Source organism: Rattus norvegicus, chromosome 1, assembly GCF_021556685.1.
Source record: "Rattus norvegicus strain SHRSP/BbbUtx chromosome 1, alternate assembly SHRSP_T2T, whole genome shotgun sequence".
Taxonomy (NCBI): Eukaryota; Metazoa; Chordata; class Mammalia; order Rodentia; family Muridae; genus Rattus; species Rattus norvegicus.
Genome location: NC_141534.1, coordinates 156,856,127 through 156,871,953, shown reverse-complemented (window position 1 = coordinate 156,871,953; position 15,827 = coordinate 156,856,127). Strand labels below are relative to the sequence as shown.

At 41.2% G+C, this 15,827-nt stretch overlaps 1 protein-coding gene across 26 annotated transcripts in view; it reads right to left on the bottom strand.

Annotated features, from left to right (window-relative positions):
* Sytl2 (synaptotagmin-like 2) overlaps positions 1-15,827 on the bottom strand; it is a 107,585-nt gene that overhangs the window by 17,515 nt on the left and 74,243 nt on the right. For 4 of the 26 annotated variants that reach the window (XM_087570138.1, XM_087570155.1, XM_087570131.1 and 1 more), the window contains exons 8-12: positions 14,748-14,819; positions 9,266-9,367; positions 6,902-6,955; positions 5,653-5,700; positions 1,985-2,079 (exon numbers count right to left, since the gene is read on the bottom strand). In XM_087570138.1, coding sequence (XP_087426264.1) covers positions 1,985-2,079; positions 5,653-5,700; positions 6,902-6,955; positions 9,266-9,367; positions 14,748-14,819 — 371 coding nt within the window. 26 annotated transcript variants of the gene reach the window in all.

Below are 15,827 nucleotides of genomic sequence, written 5' to 3'. Positions count from 1 at the left end.
AAACAGCAATGACAAATTCAATTGCATTTGTACTTAAAGTTTGTTGAATGCTTTCTTATAAGGTTCATAACTCATAACAATTTTATTTGGGAATTGCAGGACCTATGGAGCAGTTCGATGGCTCCAGGATTATGGAAGAGTAGTTAGTTCATGCTAGTATATTCCAGCTCATGCGATTACACATCAACATCATAGGTGCCATTATAATGCAGGTTAATAAAGGAGTTAAAGAAAAAATTAATGACTAACATGGAAAAGAAAATAATTGGTCTCGAGGATTTAAAAAAATCCATACCTTCTAAATACCTCTGATGTTACATTCCCTTCCCACACACTAAACAATCCATTCTCCTCTCCCAGAACACATTATATATTCTACTAGCATACCAGATCATCAATAAGGTATGGGACCCTGTCTTATTGACCTGGTACTGAATTTTTCACATAGCTAGCACTCTGTAAAGGTGACTAAGTTTCAAAGGGACAGCTGATAAAGGAGCAAAGGTTGATTTCATCACTGAATCCTTTACTCTCCAGTTCAAGCCTACGTGCTTTGAAGGGTAAAGTGATAGTTTCATTCCGATGCCTCTGATACACAAAGCCAAATAAATGTCCCATTAAGGGCTGAGACAGCAGGTTAAAACTGAAGGATAAACTTAACATATATACCGGTACAATTCTCCGCTCAAATGATGTTTCATTCCTATGACCACCCAAGACCAGAGCCGATCTTGAAAGGTCTAAATGACAGAAATTGTGTGGAGTTTATATGTGGCTGGCACCAGCTAATGAGTTAGTTCTCCCCACAAAATAAGTGATTTCTTTTCCAAACTAGTGTAGGGCTCTTAAACATCTGCAAGGGTCAAATATTTGCAGGTGCTGTTCATCTGAAGTCCCTGATGGACAGAAGGGCACCCAGGATGGGAGTAGGGTGCTATTTACATCTTGCTCAGAATTTTGCTCACATCCTGTCTTCTAAGAAGATTGGCTTGAGTATAAAGCCTCCCATTTCCCCTTCAGAAACCAGGGCAAAATCTAGAGTCACAGATTCTCACCTTTACTGAGTGAGTGTTCACTATGCTCCAGGCACTGCGTTATATGTTTTCTTTGCATTAGGTCATTCGGTCCCAACAACCTCATACAGTAGAGAGTCAAAAACAGGACTCACCGAAAGTAAAGAATTTACAACAACCTAACTTTATAGCCAGAACAGGGAATATCTTACTACAGACCACAGGCTTCTAATCATGTGACCGCAAGAAACTGAGATCTTACTAAGTCAAAAGACCTCAGGCCAAGGGTTAGATCTAGTTTGTAGCGGTTTCTGGGTATTTGGAAACTACCTGGAGTATTGAGTTCATGGTACATATTCTGTACTTGGTAAATTGTGGAGCATAGCCACGTTCCTACACGGTTATGACACAATGGTTACCAGCAGGGAAATCAGATCTGGATGCCAGTCCACAATCTGGCTGTTTGAAGATATTTTAATTCCACAGGCTTTATTTTTTCCACCTGTAATATTTGGAGATAATGGTGGTGCATACCTTTCACAGCCATTGGAGAACTAAGTGAAATAAATGGAAAGTTTGTGGAAACCATCCGATTATTTTAACAGGTGCTCTGGAAATAGCTGTACTTTCTTTTTACAGACCAGCTCTTAGCTATAGATACAGTTAATTTATATAACATATTTCTCCCCAGATTTCTTAATTTGTACCTACTTTGAAGCAAAAGTTTCACAATCCTAGGTCTATTCAACCCAACTTCACTGGCCAGAATACCTACTGTTTGAGAGAAATGAGACACACCTTGCTTGCCCTATGCCTGGATCAACACCACTGCCTGCGTTGACTTGGGAGGCAAGATTCACCCCATTGACATCCTAGGTTCAGGTCATACTCAGAGTGCAGATGCCCTGATGGTGGCAGAGCAAAACTCCTATCAGGCTCCATTTCCCCAAAGGTTCAAAACATAAACTTGCCTCATCTTGAAGAAATGCTGGCACGGACTTGCTCATCCTTTTGAGTTTGTCAGGGTGGGAAAACGGATTATCAGGCAGTGAAGGCACTGTGGAAACTAGAGAGCAGCATTTAGATTTCAAAATTACTCACGACCACCAGACATTAGGCACACGTTGAGAATACACTTTGCTTTCATTTATGGATGCTGTTCTGTAGAGAGGTTAAAGGTGTAGTCGCTGGCATGCATAGGATCATGAGGTAAGTGACAAGCAGTCCATATAAGTCATATCCAGAGAGAGAACTTGAAGGGAGTTGAACCAAATAAAAATGAGTTGACGAGCAAACAAACGAAACCACTTGCTCTTGTTTAATTTGTGTTGGTCTTGTATTATGTTATGCACCAGGCATGAGAGCTCAGGTCTACAATCCCAGCCATGCACTATTGCTGAGGCAAGAGCATTGCTGTTGGCTTGAAGCCATCCTGCCCTATGTAGTGACTTCCAAGACAGTCAGGGATACAAAGAGACAGACCATAGCCTCAAAAAGACCCCTGCTTGACAACGTGAATTCATTTTATTTTTCCCCACATCAGAACTCTGAATCCCAAGTGCTGTAATGTATTGGTTCATCTCCCCTACCCACCCCCAACAAGATCCATCACATTTCAACATGCTGCAGGCTGAAAAACTATTTCATTTGGACACTTAGGAATTTTGTTCACAATTTAACAGTAAAGACCCTTGACTATGGAATGCCTGAGACCAGGTTTGGTTGTTTAGTGATTAGGAAAATTCCTGTTTGGTGCTCTCTCTCTCAGTATGTATGAGAGAAAGAGAGAGAGAGAGAGAGAGAGAGAGAGAGAGAGAGAGAGAGAGAGAGAGAGGTAATACCATGGATCTGATGGTAGTTGTTACTCAGAATCATGAAACTCTATAAGTTTTAAAGTAATTGTTTTAGCCAGTGAGGTGGTGCATGTCTTTAATCCCAGCCCTTGATATTTAGAGGCAGGACAATTTTCTGTGAGTTTGAGAAAAGCTTAGACTACATAGCAAGTTCCAGGTCATCCAGGGCTACATTGAAAGACCCTGTATTAAAAAAATAATTTGAAGGATATGTTTAGATACCATTTGGCTCCAAGAAGTTTCAGTATATCAAGGTCAGGTGTAAACATTTCAAGTTAATATACTCTACTAATTGATTAAGAAAAGATAGCACATGACTTCTTTTTAATACAATAATGTATGTAAAGAAGGCCTAGTCAGAGGGGGAGCTTGAGTCATAATTTGCATTTATGTAATTCGAAAATTGTTTTCTTCTTTTGTACATGAGTCCCAGTGGGTAAGCTTTTATTAAGGTGGAGTAGTAGCTCTTACAATGAAAGAGCTTCTATTTCAAGACATGTTACACTGCCTGGTGTATACTGGGTGCTCTTTAAGTATTTTCTAAGACACAAACATTTCTGATACATCATCTTCATGTTATGACTTAAACACAATACAAATATGTTGAGTTGGCTTTATCCTTAAATTACCATTAGGAAATACATGCAAATCAAATTGCCTTTCTCGTCATAACTTAAGGACATACATTTAGCCTGAAACATTAGCTGATTTCACCTTCAGTTAAAAGAAATATAAGGAGGGGAAAAACACAACTGAGCCGACTATGTTAAGTTTTTGTTTATTCTATATCAGTTCTCACCCAGCCCAGGGCTCACAAAGGGAAACACCTACAGAAAATCCATTCCGTGTCTCGTTAGAATGCCCATTTTATCATTTTCCATGCAGTTAAAGCATGTGTGTACATGTGCATATGTGTGTGTTTGTGGGAGTGCAGCTGCATTTATGAACCTCTGTGTGCATTTCTGTCTATGTGTATACGTGAGAGAATGTGTGCAAGTGTGTACATGTGTGCACATGTGGACACATGTATGCTTTTATGTGTGCATGCATTTATACTCTTGAGTGAGTTCCTGTGGGAACAATTCAAGATGAGGTCATATCCTATGTTTAGTTCAATAACATTGTAAAAGCCTTTTTGTTGCGTTGTTGCAAAAATGTATATTGTTGGATGATGTAAATAGGTCAAATTCAGCTACACCCATTACTCAAATGTAATCAGTTTTGTATTTATGACCTTCAGCTCTTTAATTTTCAGCACATAGTTTTCCTTATGGTAAGAATGTTATTTACTGGGGATTGGGGATTTAGCTCAGTAGTAGAGCGCTTGCCTAGGAAGCACAAGGCCCTGGGTTTGGTCCCCAGCTCCGAAAAAAGAACCAAAAAAAAAAAAAAAAGAATGTTATTTACTAATGAAAAGAAAGTAAGAATCACATTTTTAAAAAATTTCTAAAGAAATTACTTACCTACATCACAGCACATAATTAATCTATTAGGTCATGGATGAAGACAGAGGCATAGACATGTGTCCATCTGTGCTTTGTTTTCATGCATCACACAAAACGTTAAGCAAACGACAACAACAAAAAAATCAGACGCCCATACTTTTGCACATCCTAGTTTGAAGGCAACGGAAAAAAAAAGTCCCTTTGTCCATAAACATCTCCAGGGTCGGACCTTGTTTTGTCTGCAGCAGCCAGACAGTAGCATACTCCCAGAGTCAGGTCTGAATTGCCTTCTCTCCTAGGCAGCTCTTAAGAATTTGTCAAGTCATGTGCCAAAGCTCAGAGCCTTCAGGAAGACCTCATGAGCAGTCTCAGATTTCAAGCTAAGCATTAGAGACTCCCGGCATCAGCACAGGATTTCTCTATCTACTGGCTCCTCCACTGAGAAGCTCTCCTCAGGAGGCCCATTAGCTTATTCAAAGGCTTTAGGGGGTTATTACACACAATACTGTGGAGCTGAAAGCAGGCCTGGGTAGCAATCGATCGCTTCATATCACCAGTGTCTACATTTATGAAAGAGGGGCGTTGAGGGGCGTTAACAATCATGCAGGCATGGATGCTTGCTTTGTCACTGCCCAGAGAGCCACTTCAAATATAGAATTTGCCCTATGTAGAATAGTCTTAATACTGAAAACTGGGAACAAATACTATCTTTGTCTTTTGGTGGATATAAATTACTTGCTGGACATTAATAGCAAAAGTATGTATTTTGTTCAGATTCAAATGTTAATTGTTTTAAAAAAAAGATTGAATATTTACTGTTTGAAGCTAGTTCAGAACTTCAGAATTTAAACCCTGAATACAACAGAAATTTACTTTTATAGATATGCAAGGAGGTCTAGCAACTATGCTGGCTGTGAACCGTCAAAGCAGAGTTCTTTCAGGGATCCAAATCAGCAATAAATTGCTTTCTGTTTGCTGCTATATAAAAGTTATACAGACCCCAAGTGTATGGCATAATGCAGCACAAAAGGGAACTACAATAAAAATGCGCCAATTTGATTTTGAGCAAAGATTCAAAGAACAGAGTAAGAGAAGTTAATAGCATCAATAACAATATGCGTAAAAACCTAAGATATACAAGTCTCCTTTAGTGAAAGTATATTCTTTCAGCATAGTAAACTGTTTTTAATATGCCCTTATCAGAATGAAATAGTTTTTTTGCAAGCCTCAGAAATATAGTATTAATAAGTGCTGTGGTATTAATGGATTAGTTCATTAGCATATTTAATGTTATGTAGAATGAAATGTTTAGTCATTTATGAGAAATGTCCTGCTACTCACTTCCTGGTATACATTCATTTGTATCTGGGTCCTGGTCTGCTTTTTGATCTACCCAGAAGAGTAACATTGAGAATAAATACCATTTCGATTAAGGATTAAACAGACATGAAAGTCAAACTCAAATGCCAGTTTTACGACTGAAGTTGCAGAGTTCATCTGACAGGTTTTCAGCTTTTGTGGTGTCTCAGTGGAATCCTTCATTAACCTCCTTAAAGCCTCCCGTTTAATTAAAAATCTAAGACTCAGGGTAGGAGACCTGAGTTCCCTTTTCTGTAAGCCACTCAAACTCAGCAGGGACACAGGAAGGAAGCACTGGCCAGGAGCATCCAAATCGTCACACCCTGCTTTTTCTCTGACTGATAAGCTGTATGATTGCAAAAAGGTCACCTCACTTTTCTGAGCAGTATTTTTTAAACTTCAAGATAAAGACTAAAATTATTTTCTCAGTTGTTTCAACAAGGTGGTTGTAAATATAAAACGAGAAAACCTAGCATAATGTAGAAAAAAATTACCTCTGAGGTCTTGTGCTGCATTTTGCGTAGTAAATACACATTCTTATGATTATTGCAAGAACAGCTTGCAAAACTTAAGAGCTGTCACCAAATATAAATCATTCACTTTTAAGTGTCGAACTGTACAAATAAGACTCATTCCTTCCCCTACCAAGGCTCTATTATACAGTTAATGCTGTAACAAAAGAAATATATATTCCATTGACATGCTTCAAGAGCTTGTGGCTCCTTAATATTTGAAATCAATTCATCTCGCCATCATTCCATACTCATTTATATAATCACTGGCAGGTTTATCTACCCTAGTCCTGGGGCCCTTTCCTTTGAAATAAAGACTCTATCAGTTGTGCCTAGAAAGATCTAAATGATGAGATTTGAGAATCAAGTACAAGAACAATTTAACCCAAGATCCCCACTCTATCTACTCTTTCTGCCTTCAGAGGGTTCTGCAAGTCAAAGTTAACACAAATTAGCTCATACCCACAGAAATATAATTTCCTATTTATAGAAACCCTTGCTTCCCGAGTCTCTCTGATGAGATCCTCATGTTATCGCCAGCAGAGGCTTGAAGAATATAGGCAGTATCAAATGTACCACATTTTATAACTTAGGCACTATCGGCTACATACTGGCAAGTGACGTTCTTCTATTTACCCAACCGCTGCATGCCAGTGACTGCCCAAATCACCCCAGAACTTAATACGCAAACAGACATGCAAACACATAAAGATATTTACCATCTTCAGCACTACGGACTAATTCTTCAGGCAGATTATCTACTTTTGCTTGATCTGTTCAGGAGAAATTAACAAACGGTTAATGGGGCTGATAAGAAGAGAACAATGAGTCTGTCCCTGGGAGCTCCCCGGAGGAGTTGGAAGCAATTAGTCAAGATGCAGTGAGGGGTGCAACCAAGATGTCTTCCCCCAAATACTTTCTCTTTAGATTAGCTACTTGAGCCAGTGTCTTAGCGGGCGCTTCCATTTCAGCCTCTATGCTATGCGGCTCACAGCAGCAAACTGCTGCGCACTGACTCCCAAGGGTTAGAGGGTTTGCTCATTGCAAGCAATCCGCTGACAACAGGGAAAGCACAGGGCTGAAGCAGCCTTCTGTTCTTCTGCAGAGGGTAAGACTCTGGCCATGACTAACACCTTCCCAAACCTATGGTCATTAACAAATATTTGTGTATGCGCATCATCGTTGCATATGCCTCTGGGAGGCTTGCTTGGGAAGCCAACTTAAGAGATGTAACTGGGGACCAGCTGCTAAGTGGAATCTTGGCAGGCTAGTGTGAGAGTGGGTATCGGTATTTGGAAGAGAGAGTGCAAGAATACCCGTCAGCTGACTGTGACTTTTTTTTTAACCCTATACATTCCTGAGTACTCTAGAGCCGCACCTTGGCAATAACCCTACACTTCTCAGACAAGAGGGTTTTGTTTTGTTTTGTTCTTTTACTAAATAGGATAATTGTTGTCTTTTTCTTCTTTTTTTCCCCTCAGTGCCCATCACCAGCAAAAAAGGAAGGACAATCAGAGCTGTCCCACAAAGGACTGGGCATGCCTTTTCTGGAAGCATTCAGGCAGATGTGGGGGTTGGCCACCTGTTGAGGAGGCTTTAGAGGGAATTTTGACACTGAGAGAAATCAGAATGAGTGATCTTCAGGGTCCTTTCCAACCCTGAAATTCCAAGATCCTTAGGAGGGTTAGAGCTACATTCTGAAATGGGAATATTATCTTCCATGCCCTTGCAATCTCTGAATTTTATGAATTGTTTTGGGGAAAGAGCTTTTCTTCATTTCTGTTTAAACCCTGAATTTTGTTTAAAATCCCAAACTGAGAATACCTAAAACTTATTCAAAGTCGGACAATGTCAGCAATCAGTTGAGTTTGGCAGTGGTTAATTTTTATTTAACAATTTTTTTTCATGGCCATCTGAGACCCCAGGATAGATCATAACTTCGAAACAGTTGGAACAAAATTCCAGAGGCCATGATTTCTAAATCTATTGGTGTCAGATAAGTCCCAGTGGACATTCTGCCATATCTAAAGACCCCTCCCTGCCTTTAGCAGTTAAAGCAGCAGCCTGTGCGATACATTACCGTTAGAGCATTTCATGTTAGTCTTTGGTCAGCGTCAAAAGAAGTGTGCGAGTAGGAAAGAAGTGACAAACAAGAAAGAAAAGCTCTTGAAGTCAGGGACTAAATCTATTTCATGGGGCATTTACTGTCATATGTGATGTGGTCACTTTATAAATACTGTTCACAGTAGTTTATTGTGAGCTAAGGTATTTTTACCTCTTAAAGTCCATTTTTCCTCAGTTGTAAAATGAAGATGACAATTCACCTCTCATGGGCAGGTACATATGGAAAAATTCTTAGACCATTTGCTGAACACAATAATATCCAATAGATTCTGTTGGTACAAATTTCACCAGCACCACTAGTACTATGATTCTTTAAAACTCACTTTACTTGGATTTTTTATTGAGAATCTGTGTGTGTATGAATATCTACATATGTGTATATTTGTAGGCATGCACACACATGAGGCATACACATGCTTGTGGATGCCAGAGGCTTGATACAGGCTGTCTTCCTTGATCACTCTCTTATTTACTGAGCCATGGTCTTTCTATGAACCCAGAGTCCACTGTCTTGGAGCATCCAGCTAGTGAGCTTGCCCTGGGGCTCCCTTGTCTTTGTTTGTCTATTGCTGGGATTAGAGACATGTTGCCATTCCCATCCAGCTTTTATGTTGATCCTGGGAATACAGTCTATAGTAGTCATGCTCATACCTCAAGGACTTCATCCACCAAGCCACTCCCAGCCCTGTGTGTTTTTAAAGCTCAAGCTGGGATTTAACAACTCAAGGAAATCTAGTTTTCTCATAATTAAGTTTCATGAATTATTTAAAAGCAAAGTTGCGGACACTGAACACCAAGCCGCCTGAGCACGCGTGGAAAAGGCTCGTCTCCTCTGTAACAGCTGCGCCGGAGGCTCTGGTGCAGGCCAGCATGCAGTGAGACCACAGGGAAGCACGTACACACACAAGCATGTTTAAGCTTAGGGGAGGCACGGACTGTGGGACAAACTTCATTCTCACTTGATGAATCTGATGGAATGTCTTCCAGACTTTTGGAAGGTATTTTCCTAGCAGCTCTCCTTTCCAAAGTTTTCAAAACAGGGCTGTGTTCTTCTTCTGAACCTGTTACAAGACAAAACGGATGAACACTGCACACTACCAAAGCAAAAGCATCCCCAGTCTGCAGAGGGCAATGAAACCGTAGACTGAAAAGAGAAAGTATCCCCAGTCCCTCTAAACGCTTCACAAGAGAAATGGAAATATCTCTATTACCCTTCAAAAATAATTTTCCTGGTTATTTGTGAACATACACCAAAAGTACTGAGGTGAACACTAATACAAAAGTACTCAGGCATTCACACTTTCTGAGTTATTCACACTTCTATTTTGGGCACACAATTTATCAAGCCACACTTTTAATCTTCACACTTAACGTTCTAGCTTTTGAAGACAGCCATGAAATAACTCTTGGGCCATTTAAAAAAAAGTTCCCAGAAAACCACAGAAGACAGGGTTCAGATGTGTAACATCTGTGTACGGTTGAACACTCAGCTGGTGAGTTCTCCAGATCTACAGATGTAGGTCTTCTAGATTCAGGAAAATTACCAACCAAGTGGCAAACCGTGTAGCCATTCTAGTAGTACACCAGAATCTTACTAAGTGCAGATTTATACGGGCCAGTTTTCTCTCCTAACTCAAAGGGCAGTTTTGTAAGAGAATACCTCCACTGGATTAGTGGGATGGTTTTATTCTTGGGTATGTTTAGTTTTTGAAAATATTTCACTTTTCTTGTTTATTTATTTCTTTTAATTAGCAACATTTGATAAAAGAGCTTAAACTTGATTAATTGGGATGCCATATAGATCCCTTGGTCAGTGGTCAAGAAGAGATGCTATGGCTACTTGTCAAAAACAACCCTGACACCTCATCAAGTCAGCCACTTAGTAAAGCTCATCTAGTTCCATTGCCGTTATCAAAGCACGGGAAGATGACCGACTGCCTTAACAGCTTTGGTGAAAGCGCCCCAGTCATATAGCATCCTCCACTGCCTCATGCTCTGATCAGGTAACTTCTCATTCCAATTTGCTTGGCGGTTTTTCTGCCAAAATGCCCAAGAGTTGATCAATATCAATCGGAGTCAAGCCCTGGTTTTATGGCTAAGCTGAAAAGAGAACCCCCAGTGCTCTCAGACAAATATAGCCATCAAGTAAGAGCCCACAAAATCTAGCTGAGGTAGCAGGCCCAGGCAATGCCCTTAGGTGGGATCAGGTGACCTCATTTGGCTAAAAACGTATTTGAGAAGGGGAAGATGTTCTTGCAGGAAATTGCAAAGAGAGAGGAAAGAAACATGAGGTGGGGTGGGGGACCCTCAGCAGAAAGTATCTGAGGGAAGGGAACTCGCAGCTTTGTATTTGGCCCTGAACGTGAGCTGCACCCCTGCTAAAGCACTGACCCTAAATGCCGAGTTTGTGTTCATTTGTAGAACTTTCTCACTCTGACTTTTCCTAGAGATGTCTGTGAGGAATGCTGGTTGAGATAATTTTAATTGTTTTTAAGAAAACAACTCGTTTATCTGTCTTAAAGGGTCTTGTTAATCTAAAAAAAAGTTCTTTAAAAAATACTGCTGGAATCTAACAATTTTATAGATTTGATGAGATGATTCTAAAACACAGCCTTGTGAGAAAACCTGTTCTTATTCCAATTATCTGAATAAAGAAAATAGATCAAACGGCTCTTTCTAATGAAGAAAAGTTTGGAAGAACTAAAAAAAAAGAAGAATATTGTTATGGAAAAATATCAAAATGACCCCAATCAAAACGCCATCCTTTGCACATTTATCTGATGAAGCAGACTCTTCATGGAGTGAAAGGTCCCAGACACTCACTGGAGGTATTTCTCCAGCTCTCCCTGTTAGAGCTGGTGTTCCCATCTGAAAACTCAGATTCAGAGCATGCCTCTGGTCCTTGTTCTTTCTCTTGTCTCTTATATGCTGTTGCTAGTTCGGATTTAACTGTGCTTGTTTCTGTAGCCTTTCCTTTTGTTTCCAGGAGAACAATGGAGCGCTTATTTCTGGACACCCTCATTTCTTTAGGAGCTTCTTCAAAGCCTGGTTTCTGGGGAGCCCGTGTTGCTTCTGCAATAACCTTTTCTCTGCCTTTGTCCTCTACAAATAGCACAGTTTCAACGTCCTCTCTTTTATGGTCTTCATAAGGTTGGGGGCATTCAGAGACCCCAAACCCACCTGCGTAACCCTGGACATCTATCAATTGACCAGTGACAGCTTCATCTCCTCCTAATTGTTTATCACACGGGCTGACTTGAGATTCCAAACCACTACTTGCAAAGTTCATTTTAGAGGCTCCTGAGTCATCCAAAAAAGGATGGGGTGTTTCTCCCATGAGCCCTGCTTGCTCTGCCTGTGAAGTCTGCTTCTCCAAAATGTCTCTTGTCAGCTGGAGCTGACGAGGCCCTTCGAACATCTCTTTAAGAAGTTTCTCAAGACCAACATCAAAAATGCTCTCAGTAACTGATGGAGCCTCAGCCTTCTCTACAGTTTCTTGTATTTCTGTAGGATGGAATTCAAAAGCAAGCTGATGGGACGTCTCACAACTACCTGTTAAGGCTGATGGGGAAATAGTCACTGTATTCTTGTCGTCTTTTGACAGGGAAGTTTGCAGTGTTTCCTTTCGTAGTTTTTCCAAGGCAGCCCTGAATTCAGGGCACTCTGGCTTAGGCTGAATGATCGTCTCCCTCACTGTCTCTGCCACTTCCTGAAGTAGCTCCTGACCATACCGAGTCACAGTATAAGTAGGTGACGTAGTGGCATGTGCTGATGGTGCCATTCTAGCAGATCTGCCTTCATGAGTTGTATCAGGAACCGGGTAAGAAGAATGGGAGTCCTCATTTGGACCAACAGGGTCTGGAGCAGCCCACACAGAACTCACTCTCTGAGGGCTTAAGGGTCTTTCAGGGAGCTTGGTGTCTACTTCTCCAGCTTCTCTAAGTAGCTTCTGCAATACAGCATTTATATCGGTCATTGCTGGTTTGGAGGGAAGAACAACTTTCTCTATAGCCTCAGAAATTTCCCTCTGAGAAGACAAGGTGCTATCCTGGGACAGAAGAGGAGCATTCCAAGATAAAGACACATCTGCTGGAGGACTGGAAACTCCCTCAAAAGACTGGGAAGGCTGAGCCAATGGAGGAGACCCTTCTGCAGTCAACTGAAGCATCCCTTCTGTGTTACAATGTTTGGCCTTCGAGGTGAAATCTGTACCTGCCAAAGTTTCAACACCCTGTGGGGAAGGAGCTGTTCTCTCTCTCTGATCTGCTGAAGGACTGTGATTCTCTCTTATCCACTTTTTAAACAATAGGTCCTCTTTAGGTGGGGAGGAGGGTCTAGTCATAACCGGTTCCTGCAGAGATTGCAAGGGACTCGACGGAGTTCCAGTTGCTTCCTTCAGGAGTTTGTCCACACTACAGTCCTGTGGAATCCTTCTTTGGAGCTCTTTGGTGCTCTTCTTGACCCCTGTGAGTTCCTCCTCATCCTTGACAAAACTTTTGTTTTGAGGCCATGCCCCATTTTCAGAAGCACCGACTTTGAGCGCTTGCTGCTCATGAACTTCCTTGCCAGAAGTCTGGCCTGCTGGTGATGTGGCTTCTGCCACTAACTTCTGTACCCTGTCCTTGAACGTGTCTGTAGAGACTTTAGGCAAAACACTTGTTTTCACTATGGATTCTTGAATCTCTTGATCCGAGCAAGCCTTTTCAGTCACTGGGGTAACCAAGCATTCTGTATTTTTTCCTACATCTTCCTTCGAAGGCTCATTTCCTACCAACGGATAAGTGAACTTTTGTGGTGTTTTCTGTGGAAATTTGGTTTCGTCTGGTGGTGCTGGAAGCCTGCACTTTAAGTTTAATTTCTCCATCTCTTCTGCAGCTCCAACATTTCCCTGCCTTAAATGTCTTCCTTCTTCTACTTCAGGGGTCTTTTCACTTGATAAGTTCACGGTGTTAAACTCCTTGGATTTCTGTCTGTTCGACGGCACAGACGTTTGTTTGTTTGTAGCAGTATTATTCCCATCACTATGTTTACTGTTTCCGTCAGCTCCCAGGCCCCAAAACTTCCTCAGATTCTCAAACTGAGAGTGACTATAGACGTGTTCTGTATTGCGTTCATCCATCCTTTCTCTTAGAGACAGAACTTTGAAGTTGCCATTTGATTTATCAATCAGAAATCTGTCTTTCTCCAAAGAAGGGTGTGTTTCATTCTCCATAGTTTGAGGTAGAGTTACTTTACCGAACTGGTTACCTGAAGGGTGGTTTTTGGATAGACCTGATATTGGGGACCCGGTTGTTTCAGGTTTATTGGAGGAAGAAGAACTAGCGAGACGAGGTGTTTGGTCATCCCCATCAAAGACCCCATGTTTAGCTGTGACTTGACTATAGTCACTCTGGCCTAAAGATAAACTGCCCAGGGACATGACTTGTGACTTCACGGGCTGGTATGCTTTAGTTGAAGATGACTCCTGGCTACAAGAAGATGCAGGCTGTGGTGCCTTTAACTTAGCACCAGCTTTGCCTCCTTCCCAAAAAGATATTCTGTCGCTCACCCGTTTGTATTTCTCTCTCAGCACTTGGTTCTTGGGTTCCTCACCAACTTCTTCTTGGTCCTCAGGCTTCCTCCAAGAAGATCCACTGTCAGTAGCCCCAGGGGGCAACCCACTATTCTCTGTCTCTAGAGAAGGTTTTAGGAAGGAGATATTTCTGGTTTTGCTTTTCCTCTCTGCATCGTCTTTCAAAATGGAATCTAGGAAAATTACTGAAGAGTCAGCATTTATATGTGTGTTCCTCTTACTTTTTTGAGGTACATGGAACTTGGTTTTCCCTTTACCTAAGCTGCTGGGATGCGTAGTGTTCCATGGGGCTTCCTCTGAATCAGATCTTTTCAGAGGTCTGAGCAGGTAGTCACTGTCTGCAGGAAGGGTCCCAACTCCTTCTCCTGTACTCTCTGAACCTTGGCTATCACCCATGTTTTCATTCTTGTGACTTGGGATTCTGTATCTTTCAAATCGTTGCAGTGTATCTGGACCTTTCTTGAGGGTGCCTTGTTGGGACAAATCCTCAGAGTTAGACTTGAGAAGTGCGTCACTGTCTCGGCAACTTTCAGAAGCCAGCACATCTCCCTCTTCTTGAAATGTTGAGTCAGGCCTCACAGGCTTCACCTTAGTTGTAGTGGATGCTGGGACCTTTGTGTCATCTCCCTTCAGAGACATGTTGTCTGTCATCAAGGTATTGCTAATCTGTGCTCTCGAGTCTGTTTGCTCTCTGAGATCTAGTCCTTGAAGATGTTGGAGAGTTGATGTACTGTCCTCTGTATGAGAACTTCGATTAAACCAGTCTAGGACTTTAGATATGGAATCATCAGTTGTCTTCCTTATCTCTGTAGCACATGGACCCACGGGTGAGGCTGTCTGATCAGTGAGAGCCGTGAGAAGAGGCTTACCTTGCCGATGGTCTCTAAAACTGTGGTCTGATGTCTGGGATGGCTCAGGCTCAACACACTGAGTCAGTTCATCTGCAATACAGAAAGGCTTTTCTAAATAAGATCATGTTTACAGGGCCATTTTTCAATAATTCATACTATGTTCTAAAAAGGGCACTTTCCACAGTACAACATCTTTCAGGGAGTTTAGTATAAGGTATACTTATTAACTATTCTGCAAAAAAATACCTTGTAACAGGAGAGGAAAACAAATGTAGACCCCTTCAAGTAGTGTGAAGAGGTACTTGAAAAGTTTTTATTAGAGTCCATAGTATATATGTTTTAAAAATCCTATGAACTTTGCATTCTGCTCCACGTTATATTTAAGTATTAATCTCCAACTCTCAAGTATTTGCATAAAACTGAAAATCCAGCAGTGGATGTCATACTGGTTTTATGGCTTTGCTCATCCAAAGGGAGTTGTCATAAGCCATAGGGGAAGCTTTGAGAAGCACAAACTAAAGGCGGTTCAGGAGTTAGAAAAACAACTTTCAAGTAAGACTAAACAATGAATTCTTTCCAGAACACTTGGATAAGAAAATGAGAATCTTCGCATTCCTGGGCCTAACTCCTGATGTATTAAATCAAAAATCTCTGAAACCAGGGCCCAGGAATCTTGACTAACAGCTGTCCTGGTGATTGGTCTGCATCCTGGAGTTTTAGACTCTAATCAGAGCAGCCTCCTCCATTGTGTCTCATTTCCTTTCCACTTGTCGGGAGTCTGTAGTTAAGTAAGCCAAGTCAACTGAGCTGGCTGCCTGTTGTCAGCTAAGCAATGGTTAGGGGTCTAAAGAAAGGTGGTTAGAGTCTTTTTGAGCCACAATTACAAGGTGCACGGGCATTTTGTAAGATCTCATTAGGCATTTACTTACACTAGTAAAGGCTCATGTGCTTTAAGACTTCTCTTTAAAATGCTAATTTTCTTTGAAATTCAGGGGGGTATTCCTAACATAAGATGAGCTGAATATTTTTACAGTCGGCCACATTTTCAGATCAATAAAAACATGTCAGTTTATAAAATTAAATCTTTAATTTTAATTA